Source organism: Etheostoma spectabile, chromosome 24 (genome assembly GCF_008692095.1).
Source record: "Etheostoma spectabile isolate EspeVRDwgs_2016 chromosome 24, UIUC_Espe_1.0, whole genome shotgun sequence".
NCBI lineage: Eukaryota > Metazoa > Chordata > Actinopteri > Perciformes > Percidae > Etheostoma > Etheostoma spectabile.
In genome coordinates, this window is record NC_045756.1 from 14,396,796 (window position 1) to 14,409,739 (window position 12,944).

Here is a 12,944-nt window from a genome sequence, read left to right on the forward strand (position 1 = left end):
GGATTAAAACGTACGACGACGGCGGACCTCATTATTTGCAACAGCAAGAGTTGGAAATGGCTTCAGATATTACCCAGTGGCATTGTTTGTGGACAGATTGCCACTACAAATACATATACAGGCGCAATGCAGGACACAAAATGGAGACTCCCAACGCAGATATGTGTGAAAACATAGCATGTAAGCTAGCTCACACTCAGAACTGAACAGTACACAAAAATACACAGGAGAAGGAAGCAGTACAACTGCTACAAATCTATTCTAATCACAATCACCCTAACACTTAAACATTGAACATTGTATTTAACACATCTGCCTCACGCTACACAAGCTGCCTACCGCTCTTGGCCAACATTGTCTGACAAGAGCCGGGAAAACAAACTGTACATTCCCAAAAGCCCAGCAGAGGGCGCATTTCTCATGTAAAATACATAAACAGTCCCTTCATCAAATAAAGAGCAAACAAACAAAACAAAAAAGAATACACAGTAAAATTAGGGATATTTGGTGGAATAAAAACATTTCCATACTTGCTACAACTATATTATTTTGAACATGTAAAAAAGTATGAAAATCGTCTGAATATACATGCATTGGCTCTGACGGCATCTGAGTCAATTCATACACCCACCCAAATAAATTATTGCTAGTATGTATTACTATAATGTATGAGTCTTGTCTTTAAAAATTGACACGATTTAACACAGTGAAAACGGACATGGAAGAATTTCCAGATACTCTCTCTTTAGTCCACCTCCGGAACAGTGTAGTTTTAACACAGCAGACCCCTATCAATAACGTCAGCCGTTGCATAATTACATAGCTTAGTGTAAGGGCTGTCGGATTCTCCTTGCACCGGTGTTGTCTTTACCTAATTAGCAGCTTAGGTGCGTGGACCCTATTGTCTTTGCAAGGATTCTTCTTCTTCCTTAGAAATCTATGTTCCCATGCACAAAAACTCCAGTCCTATGCCAAACTCAGTGGGATTTGTTTGCCAATTGTCCTGATGGTGGCGCTATAACAGCCTTCTAAAATTCTAAACTTTAAAGATTCATAAAAAAAAAAAAAAAAAAAAATCAGCTGTATAAGCTATACGACAACTTATGCCAAAACGTAGCACCAACAGAGCAGAAACTACACTCTGCTTTTACCTAGTGGCAATTTTGAAGTCCATCACTCTCCTTTTTGCCAAACGTCTTAAACCTATCTCCTCCCACATTTTTGTTTCAATGGCACCACGTTTGGGGAACTTCATCTCAAGATTGTCCTCCACAAATTTACCATTATGATTTTGATATAGAAAAAAATTTAGCCCACAGTGCATTGAAACATTTTACTGCATACAATAGTGTAAACAAATCCTGCATATTTTTATTGCTTTCATGGGATTTGTTAGCGAGACAAAACTGCCGCTCAAGCTGATCTCCATCACAACTGATGGTGCAGCCTGCTCTGATTGGCCGCACCAGGGGGTTCATTGCATTGTGCAAAGAAAGTGAATCCTTCCTGGTTATCGCTAGAGGACCACCAGTGGCTTTTAGATTCATCTTTCTTCACTGATCTCACTGGCGAGCTCAATCAGTTGAATTTAGAGCTGCAGGGTAAAGATGTAGTCAACATGATGAGTTCAGTGAACACGTTTAAAAGCAAGCTACAGCTGATGTCAAGCAGGCTGCTGCGTGGTAACCTGCGCAACTTCACATGCATGCAGAAGTACAACGTCAAGGTAAAGGTGTGTCACAGCTTGACAGTGCACGTTATGGAGGAGCATGTTCAGAGCATCTTGTCAGAGTTTGAGAGGCATCTTACTGACTTTGCATCCATCAAGCCTGTAGCCATCTATATGTGTTATCTATTTGGTTTTATTGATGTTGGTGACATTGCCGCCAAAATCAAAGGATGGGAGAGAGGCTTTAACTTTATAGCTGGTCCTTTGTGTTAAAGACCCCTCCTTCCCTGGTTTGACTCAGAAACATCTGTTTGCTGGCGTATGTTATAAAGTGCCATGATAGAGCTTTGGTCACTCCATGACATTCTTTTTGCCAATATCTCTAATAAACAGTGCCAGCTATCTTTTGGCCCCAATATCTCTCATCTTATCAAAACTTGGAGATTGGTAGAAACATATTGACGCGTAGCATGTGACCGGCACAAACACTTTCCTTTCCCCCATTGTTCACTAATACCGCACTCTTGAGGCCGAAAAAAGCTCCACATAGGTTTATAGTGACCAAACGTCCTCTTTTGCCCAGACATGTCTACTTTTTACGTACTGTCCGGGGTGTGGGGGGGGGGGGGGGGGGGGGGGGGGGGGGTAGAAATTACGTTTGTTTCATGATGTAATTTCCTAGAGATTGCCTTGTGGGCGGCTCTGCAACGCACACATACAGGGAGCAGATCAGACAGCGGAACAGCATTGCACACAAAATGCGAAGCGTAAGTGCAGCTTCACAGTTGAACTGTCCAGTCGGGACAAGTGGGAGGCGGAGTGCACCATGTGCAAAGCTAGCACAAATGTTTCAGTGTCTAACAAAAGGTGCTGGAGATCTCAAAGCTCACATGGACACCAAAAAACCTCATCTTATTACATTGAAAAGGTTTTAAGAGATATTTATTTGAAGCTGGATTTTTAAACTGACACAGAATAGGTCATATTTAGTCATTATTTAATGTTTATTTATTTGAAAAGAGCTATTATTTTTTTTACAGGTTGTATATTTTATTACATAAGTTATTTTTATACCATTGAGGCATAATAAAGCATGTTCATTAACGTCTGAGAAGCCTGTCTGAATTTTTGTTTTGAGGCCGGCCGAGTGTCCTCTTTTTTTGGAAATCAAAATATGGTCACCCTAACAGTGGGAACAGAGGGGGGTTCATTATCTAAAAGACATTTACAATGAGGTTGGTTTGTTATCTTTTTCTGACTTCCAAAAAGTCTACCACGTTCCTCATTTTTCTTTTACCTTCAGTTAAGATCAGCACTCGAGGCATCCGATGTCCCCTGGCAGAGATCTTTGCCCATCCTTCCTATCCGGAAACTATTTACTGAACAGCCAAAAACGTGTGGTATGGTATTGGGGCTCTATCAGTTTTTGGCAATACCGTTCAACTTTGACCTCCCTATTGAGAGGGTCTGGGAACACGATTGCCCAGACCTGAGTATCAATTTTAACTGGCATGATGTATGGTCTAACAATGAAGTGTCACGTAATCCAGACCATCAGCAGATTCACTACAATTTCATTCACAGGATATTTTCTGTGAGATATGTCTCACCCCTGTGGGGTTAAGGAAAAGTTGTTAGTAAAGGACAAAGGAGGTCATTTTTGGACTATTTGAGCACAGTGTTTGTGTTTTTGTTGTGTTTTCATGGTTCAAGAGGCTTTTTTGTAAAGCAGATTGAGCTGGAGTTATGTGTAAAAATTCAGGTCAATGGGATTTATGGTGTGGCTTTCCCAAAATTGGATTTGACAGCCTTAGAGCTTCACCATCTCGTCAATTGGCCTAATATTTCATGGGAACCGAAATATTTTCCAGTCAGATGTACTTGTACAGCGCTTTTCTAGTCTTAACGACTACTCATAGCGCTTTTACACTTTAGATACCGCACAAAGCATGGATATCCTGACAGTTATTTGCCACCTTAGTAAGGGCTAGCGTTGGTCTTTCAGGACAAAAAAAATATTACAGCTCGTTTTAGTCTAGGCCAGCTTACAACTTGGCGGAGGTAATTATTAAAGGATTAACCAGAAATTCCAAAGGATCTAACCATTTTTAATGAGGGATTATTCTCTCTGGGGCAAGTTTGCCTGTTGGGGCTAGTGTTACAAAACACAAAAAAAAGGACTGAGCCTTTTACAAGACACAGCTGTATTATTTTGAAGCAATCTACAAAACAATAGTTTTGTTAAGGGATTGAAACATGGACCTTAATATGGATTTGGGTAAGTAGCTTGATTCAGCTGTAACAGACAACTGACGACAAATTGTCACTAAGGATGTCCTATCCCAAGTGTCAGATTGTAACCTATGTGGGTATTTTCAAATTGATCGGGATGAATTTACCACAATTACCTTACTCCAATCATTTACATCAGGTTGTAGTGATTGCTGCCTTTAATCACAAGAGCCCTGATAGAAACACCACCAGACTGCATGGATGCCGGCACTTTCAAACCAAGATGGCGCACTGCCACTCACCAGTGTCTGTCCAGAGGGGGTCTTGTAGCTTGCCAGCCCTTAGCAACAAGTCAAAAAGTCCTTAGCTGTACATTTTACAGAAGCAGATTCCTCCAATTCTTACATAAATTCCACCAGGAAACTACGCTTACAGGCTGTTATTTCATGGAGCCGAAGTTGGTAACGAGAAGAAAATCAAAGACTTATTAAAGAGTCGCTAAATTTAGTTCGAGACAGTTTGTTTTGGTTGGGGGTTTGCTGGGATCCTAAAGCGAACTGTTGGCGTTGGGAGAAAAGACTCATTTGCTGCATTGTGTTAAATGTATTAAGGGTAACACATGTTAGTTTGTTTACTTAAGTTATTTTTGTAAACAATAAGACGGTGTGCAGCTCTGTTATCTGAGCAACTAAAAGTATAGAGACAACAAAAAAAGAAAATATATACATACACACCCGTACTTGCACTGATATTTTTGACTGATATTTTATGGTTAATGTCCTTTTACAGCCGAATGTTCCTTCTTCTTCTTATTATTATTACTGTTATCTCTATACTGTCCTTTTTACTGTATTTCTTGCTAAAATGGATGCTGGAAATTTCAAAACATAAAGTCCACACAAACAGGAGAAGTCCAAGGTAAGGGGAAAAACAAAACAGAAGCTTAAGGGCTGGCAAAAACACTCACGAAGAGGAGGGATCACTGGGAATAACATTCACGGGGAACTCACAAGGAGGGAAATCTGCAGGAGAGACATCAAAAGGAGAACCACGCAAGAATACAAGGCACATCGACAGGAACACAGACTTCCACACGTACGAGGCAAAAAGACCTGACAAGGGACAAAGGGAACACTGGGGTTAAATACAAGAGGTAACGAGGCAACAGGGAACAGGTGAGACATCAGGTGAATCACATTAGGGCGGGGCAGGACAATTAGATTGGCACAAAGCAAAGCTAGACAAGACTAGACAAGACAGGAAACCATACTACCAAAACAAAACAGGAAGTAGAACAAGCAGACGCTTACCGTGGAAACACCGAGCCACAAACACAAGGCCAGGGAAAAATAATCCCGACCAAAACCCCAAACCATAACAAAGTCTATTGGCTTGGGACTTGGTATTGGCAGTTATTCAGTATTTTTAAAAATTGGATCAGAGGTAAAAAAAGCTGATTGGGACATCCCTAGTTATAAACGGTCAGACTGCGTGCATCACCGCCACACATCACACACTTTTAGTTAGTAAGTTAGTAATTTTATAACCTGGTAGCATTATGTACATATACAAGAAGCACAAATATGGTAATAACACTTAAGACAGTATAATAATGCTTAGAAAGTATAATTGCGGAAACATAAGTGCGGTAATTATTTTCGGTGCACCTAAATGAAAAAGTAAAGCCATAACAGTGTAATCAATGTAAAAGGTAAGCACTGAATTTGGCTACATTTGAGAAGAAAACGTAAAAAAGTAGCATGCATTTAAAGTATTTCAAATACACAAATGCTCATGTGTTTTTTCTGGCCAGCAAAATACAAATTTCAAAAACACTCAAACTAAAATACGTATTTTAAAAAGGGGCACTATGCAGTTTTAGCCATTTCTTTGCTTTTTGCTCGCAGGTTTCTCTATGGAGCCCCCCCTACAGCTTTGGAATTGATTTGGCCGCTCCTATTTTACTTGTGTCTGAATCCTCGCTCGGTCAGTCTGCCATTTTCCACTTTCTCCATTTTTTGCCGGTTTAGCCATTACAATAGTGTGACGTGATAGGGAGTGAGACAACCACCATTCAACTCGAACAAAAGTCATGTAGCCATTCCAAGGACTCCAAAGCTGTTCAGTTGAGGTAAATTAAGCTAAAACACTGCATAGTTCCTTTAAATATGTTTAATGGAAAAACTGTCCATCCAGGGGCCCCAACTTCCATACTAAGTGAGACAAACGAGAATGGACTCTACCGAGTTTAATGGATTTATCCTCTAAGTGTAAACTGTTTGCAGCACATGAGAGTTAACTCTCCTGAAGGTTACTGAGAAATTCACCTTCTCTCTGGTTGGTTTGAGCATTAAATCCAAGAAACAGGTGTTTCACTCTCATAAACAACGCTGAACTTGAATTTTGACTCACAGCTTCCAATTCGGCGGTTAAGAGGAAATTTAAGGGAAATTTAAAGCTGAAGTTAGCTTCCGATTCACAGCGTCCGATTCTGCAAGGAAACATAAGTTACATTAATGAGTGACTGACCCTCCATTTTTCAAACCTCTTACTGTAGGCTATTGAAAGTTCATTAGTCATATAGGTAAATTATGATTTATGTCTAAAACGCACTTCTAGATTTGTGAAAGCGTTATTTTCTTTATGAAAACGCAATAAAGAGAGATTTTACAGTTCAACTTAAATAAAATAAAAAAAGAAATGCCCACACTAATACTCCCATACATTTATTGTGCTGCAACGTTTCGACCCTGCTGGGTGTTCCTCAGGCAAATGGCATTCAACAGTGGCTCAAGCATACATAGGGCACAGACATGGTCAGCTGATCATGCATCAGCTGAGCTCCTTTAAACTAAATTACCAAGGCCTTGGTCAGCTGAGCTCATTTAAACTAACTACAAATACCAAGGCTAATTACAAAAGCCTATAGTCACCACATAAAACCATTAGTGATAAATTTGTACATAATATGCACAGAGACATTGAAAAAATGAAAAGCTGGCCAAAAGCCTAACTTATAAAATAACTACACTATCCCACATTGACACAATTTGTCACATTAGATAAATCCCTCACAAAATATCACAAGAAAAGACATCATTTATATCAAATTCTTCATTTGAGCTGTTTGGAGAGATTGTATTGAAATCCAAAGGGTTTCTCTCTGAAGAAGATTTCTAGAACAATCTTGGGGGGTTCTTAACACATTCCACACAATCCTTCATAATATTTAAGAGTTTATGTCCGACATAGTGATCTGCTGATTGCAGCTGCTGATGTCATTCACACCACTGTCTCACAACTCCAGACGGAGCAGCCCAATGCCTTCCTGGTTATCACTGGGGATTTTAATCATGTTTCACTGGGTAAATCCTTCTCAGACTTTCAACAATATATTAACTTCCCCACAAGAGACAATAATACTCTGGCAAATGCCAAGGACGTGTACAGTGCCACTGCCCTCCCCTCCCTTGGCAAATAAGATCACAACCTTGTCTTGCTGTCTCCGAAGTATGTTCCTCTTGTCCAGTGGCAGCCTGTCCACACAAGGACTGTGAGGAGGTGGACCCAGGAGGCTGAGGAGGCACTGCAGGTCCGCTTTGAATCTACAGACTGGGGCGTGCTCTCTGAGCCACATGGGGAGGACATCAATAACATGACAGACTGCATCACATCACCATGCCCTCCGGACTATACACTGTTTTCCCAACCATAAGCCTGGTGATCCACCACCAGTGACCTGAAAGTCCTTCTTAATGAGAAGAAGAAAGCTTTCAGGTCATGAGACAGACAGGAGCTAGGGGAAGTACAGCACAAACTGTGGGATAAACCGAGGGAGTGTAAAAACTCCTACAGGAGGAAGCTGGAGGCCAGTCTGCAACAGAACAATGAGGGAGTGGACAACGCTGTCATTTGTCTTCTGGAGCGAGCTCCTCGCATCTGGATGGTGGTGGTGGCACTGTGAGAATCACTTTTTTTCTAAATTTCTCCAGTGCATTCTCCACCATCTAGCCACTGCTACTAGGTGAGAAGGTAGGGATGATGGGTGTCGGTGCGTCCACAGTCTCCTGAATCACTGACTACCTGACAGACAGACCACAGGTTTGTCCGTCTGAACCGTGTTCTGTACGGGGGACCCACAAGGGACTGCGCTGACTTCTTTTCTGTTCACCTTATACACCACAGGCCTCCAGTACAACTCAGAGTCATGTCACCTACAGAAGTTTTCTGATGACTCTGCAGTTGTTGGGTGTATAAGGGATGGATAGGTGGGAGAGTACAGAGCACTGGTGGATGACTTTGTGGAGTGGTCTGGTAAGAATCACCTGGTGCTGAACGTGGAAAAGATGTGAGAGATGGTGATTGACTTCAGGAGAAAGGGAACGGCTCTGCAACCCCTTTGCATCCAACATGGTGGAGAAGTATAGATACCTGGGTGTCAACTTCAACAACAGGCTGAACTAGAAAATCATCAGCACTGCTGTTTACAAGAAGGGGATCAGCAGACTCTATTTCCCACACTGGTCCAACAGAGGAGCACCACCTCTAAGAGGCTCTGACAGCTTCAATATCGCACGGACCGCTACAAGAAATCATTCCTATCATAGGCAATACAACTTTTTTAAGGGGTGGTTCAGAATTTTGGACGTAAGACCTTATTTCCAAGTTAGCCAGTGTGTTTTTTTTGTCAGTGGAGACACTTTAACACTTTTCAACCAGTCCTTCCAGCAGAGTTTGCTGGTGCTAGGCTAGTCAACAGTATCGGCTAGCCTGCCATTAAACCCACTCCACAGTACACCAAAGGCAAATAAATTATAACGCCACACTATCGATGTAAATGTCTGTTGATAGAATAATGTTAGAAATAAACCTAGTACAATAGGTTTATATGCAGCTTCATCAATACTAGTTAAACAGTTGTACATTTTTATTCCCAACTTGTATATATTTTAAACTATTTGTAAACTAAACTATATTCTATCTTATTATTATTTCATGCATACTGTATCCAGTTATTTCATGTATATTCTGTATGTGTGCTGTGTGTCTGATTTTGCTGCTGCAACACTGGAATTTCCCATTTTTTTTGGATCAATCAAATCTATCTATCTATCTATCTATCTATCTATCTATCTATCTATCTATCTATCTATCTATCTATCTATCTATCTATCTATCTATCTATCTATCATATCTCAATCTGCTAACAAATGGGTGTCCAATTTTTCAGTTGTATCCAGCTTTATTTTGCCCTGCACCTCACCGGTGGGGATGTGCACACTACCACTACCGCTCTACGAGATTTAACAGTTAGACCACAGTAAGATCCAGATTTGAAGTCTAGGTATAGTGTTTTGGGACCTGGACCTGATCTAATGTGGTCTACATATGAAAAAAACTAAAATCGTGATTTATTGCATTTTCACAAATAGAATAAAGCTTTCACAAATCTGAAACTGTGTTTTAAAGAATCTAGGATAGTTTGGTCCTGATTTAACAAGTCTAGGTATAGTAGTTTTTGATCTGGGCCTGGTCTTATGTGGTCTACTTATGAAAAAGAACAAGGAAATCTCCCTTTATTGCACTTTTACAAATAGAATAAAAGTTTTTTTACAAATCTGAAACTATATTTTTTAAAATCTTTAGCCTCTCTGAGGTGATTTAGTCCAGATTCGACAAGTCTAGGTATAGTGGTTTTGGATCTGGACCTGGTCTAACGTGGTCTGCATATGAAAGAAACTCTGTGAAATCCCCCTTTATTGGATGTTCACTAACAGAATAAAGCTTTCACAAATCTGAAACTGTTTTTAAGAATATTAAGCTTCTCTGGAATAAAGTAGTCCAGATTTGACAAGTCTAGTAGTAGGTCTAGTGGTTTTAGATCTGGACCTGGTCTAATGTTGTCCACATTTGAAAAAAAAACAGTAAAATCTCTTTTTATTGTGTTCTCAGAAAAACAAAAAAGCTTTCGTAAATCTAAAAGTGTGTTATAGACATAATAATTTACCTTAATGACTGAGACGCTTTCAAAAGAGTAAAAGGTTAAAAAAACAAACTGAGGATCAGTCACTCAGCAATGTAATGGCGTTTTTCCACTGCTGGTAACGGCTCGCCTCGGCTCGCCTCGGTTCGGCTCGGCTCGGCTCGGCCCATTCTTCGTCCGTTTTCCATTGCCGATTGAGTACAGCCTCAGCGTGGCTGGTCACCATAGCAACGCGTGATGACGTAATTTTCAGCGCAACTCACAACAGCACGTCGCAAACTCGCCGCGGCCAGATGAAATGTTTTGTTTCAAAAGAAGCTGAAGGAAGCAACAAAAATCACCGCTAAAAAAACGCGAGTTTGGGAATTCTGACGGAGTTCAGACGTCGACACGACGGTTGTTCGCCGACACAAAAGGGTAAGTTAAGTTTCCTGGTAACGTTAGCTAACATTTGCATGTGTTCAGCGTCGCAGTCAGTATTTACTAGACGCTATATAAAGTACATGAACTTTAGCAACCATGATTACACACCAACATGTCTGCTGTGTACTGTTTGTGTTTTCAGAGCATTCACGCTTTGTAAAGTCACCGCCGCAGACCGTCCGGTGGGCGATGTCCGACCGGTGAGACCTCTGGTTCTGACTACTGGGCTTCGTATAATCTTTATGAGAGTCACGGACAGTCTTATGACAACGACTGGGATGCATCTGGGACAGCAGAGCCGGCGGGGACACTGTCACAGGGTGCAGAGGAAGAAGACCGGGATGTACGGGAGGGTTTGATGCGCTACTTGAAAAGCTAAATAAAAACTTTTCTTATATATATTGTCTTGTTTTTTTAAAGTAACAGTGTGCAATATTGGAAACGACATGAAGCCGCTAGTAGCCCGAACAGTTGAAAAGTGAGAATAGTGCAGAGAGTGGATAATCTGTCGGTGTCCGGCTAGATTTGTTTTAAATGTCCCGTTTGTTCTGGACACACACTCCGCACTCTTGTTTGCTAACAACGTAGTGATCCGACCAACCAGCAGTCTGCAGGTTTTCACGTCACCTTTTGGTATCGCCTCGGCTCGCTTGGAACCTCGACTGAGGTAGTACTAAAAAAAGTACCTGGTAGCAGGTCCCAGGGACTTTTTTTCGTAATGGAAAACCAAAAAAGGCGAGTAGAGCCGAGGCGAGTCAAGTAGATACCACGGAAAACCGCCATAAGTTATGTTTCCAGCTTTAAGTTTCCCTTAACCCTCATATTGTCCTCGGGTCAAATTGACCCATTTTCCTATATCAATGTTCTTTTTAACTACCCAAAATAACATGATGATTCCACACAACGCTCTCTGGCAAGTACAAATGTCTACTTTCATTCATTTTGGGGTGTCTCATTCAATTTTATACCATTTGAAAAAGTAGTATTAACTATAAATAGTATTGAGTAAAAGTTGACATATTCCAGTCTGTAATTATCCATCAACATACATTCCTTTAATTTTAAATTTCTGATTTCTACCTCAAACATTAGGTATAATTTCTTATAAATGAGGTTGATTGACCATAAATTCAAATATAACTGTAAAACTAAAGTTAATAAGTTTGTTTGAGTGTTGAAAACGACAAAAAAGTGACAAACACTGAAAAAAAGAGTCAAAAGTGTTGAAAAAAGGGACAAAAAAAGTAAAAAAACATTAAAAACATTAAAAACATTGATTAAAAGTGTCAACATCAGTGCTGAAGAGTGATAATAAGCACTTAGTTAGGATACTTTTGTGTGGCAGATGAGCCCTTTAACATTTTTTTTTATTACTAGGACAGATTAAAGAAATTGACAACTTAATTCAAAGTTTCATCTAATTTTTTTTTTTTTTTTCAAATCGAATGATTGATAAATAGGAGGCACAGTTTGTGTATCATTCTGCTGCATTCTGTAACATTACACATGTTTATTAAGTTAAAATGTGACGCAAGGTCTTGTAAGCAGCTGGCAGCGCCCACCTGAGTCTCTGTCCTAACTCACCTGAGTCTCTGTCAGGTTCTTGTCTGGTCCCATGAGGTAGGCAGTGAGGAAAGGCTCCGATGGCCGGAGATTGGAAAAGAAGCCATACACACAGAGCAGAAGAGTTGGGTTGAGCACAGACATGTTGGACTCACCAGCATTGCCTCGGCTCCACAATTACCTACTGCTTATTACAGTACAGAGAGAATCTGTGTTAATATGCTGCTCACACACTGCTTCTTCCCTGGTGGGGAGGACGTTAATGACCAGGCTTTGTACACTACCGCCACCAGCTGGTCTAAACATAGAGCAACAGGAAAGGAGTAAAACAAGTTCTCTGGAAGACATTACAAGTTTTTGTTTTCCAATTTCCCAAAAATAAAATGAAAAACAAAAACAAAGGTCTACTATAGTATTGCTGGTTTTCCTGCATAGGTGTTTTGTCATTTGTGTTGGCCTACCTAACCATTGTAGGTAGAACCTACCTTCCCCAAGAAATACACAAATAGCATTTGGTTTGTAATATTTGGGAAACTCTATATTGATTAATGCGCTTTGCTTAATGTTCGTGCACAAAAATGTTCAAGTGTTACCACTGAGCAAGTCACATCAGGAGACTAGACCAGCAGGCAATACAGAGTGAATATTTAATCCAACCAAGTTAAAGTAGAATCAATGGGGGACAGAGTCTTCAGCTATCAGGCTCCTCTCCTGTGGAACTAGCTTCCGATCTGGGTTTGGGAGGCATCTCAACATTTAAGCTTAAAACTCTCCTCTTTGATAAAGCTTCCACTTAGGGCTGGCCCAAGTTTGCCTTGGACCAGCTCTTAGATATGCTACTATAGTTTTAGACTGCCGGGGGGCTTCATATGACATACTAAGTTCCTCTCTGTCTCCATCTGTTTGCATTCATGTCCCTTTAATGCATGTTACTAACCTTGCTCCAGGGAGCTTATTCCTCGGAGTCCTCATGCTTTCTTGCCTTGCAGATTCAGTGGTTCAGGAGCATTGATTTTGGCAGCTGCTGTTGTGGTCCTGCTGTTGTGGACATCCCACCCTGCACTAGCAGCTGCT

The 12,944-nt window shown here is 40.7% G+C and overlaps 1 protein-coding gene across 1 annotated transcript in view; it reads right to left on the reverse strand.

Annotated features, from left to right (window-relative positions):
- Positions 1 to 12,119, reverse strand: part of slc19a2 (solute carrier family 19 member 2) — a 37,773-nt gene extending 25,654 nt beyond the window's left edge. Inside the window, exon 1 of the mRNA XM_032505922.1 lies at positions 11,892 to 12,119. Coding sequence (XP_032361813.1) covers positions 11,892 to 12,014 — 123 coding nt within the window. The 5' untranslated portion in view covers positions 12,015 to 12,119. The remainder of the gene's footprint in view (positions 1 to 11,891) is intronic.
- Between the last annotated feature and the right edge of the window lie 825 nt (positions 12,120 to 12,944).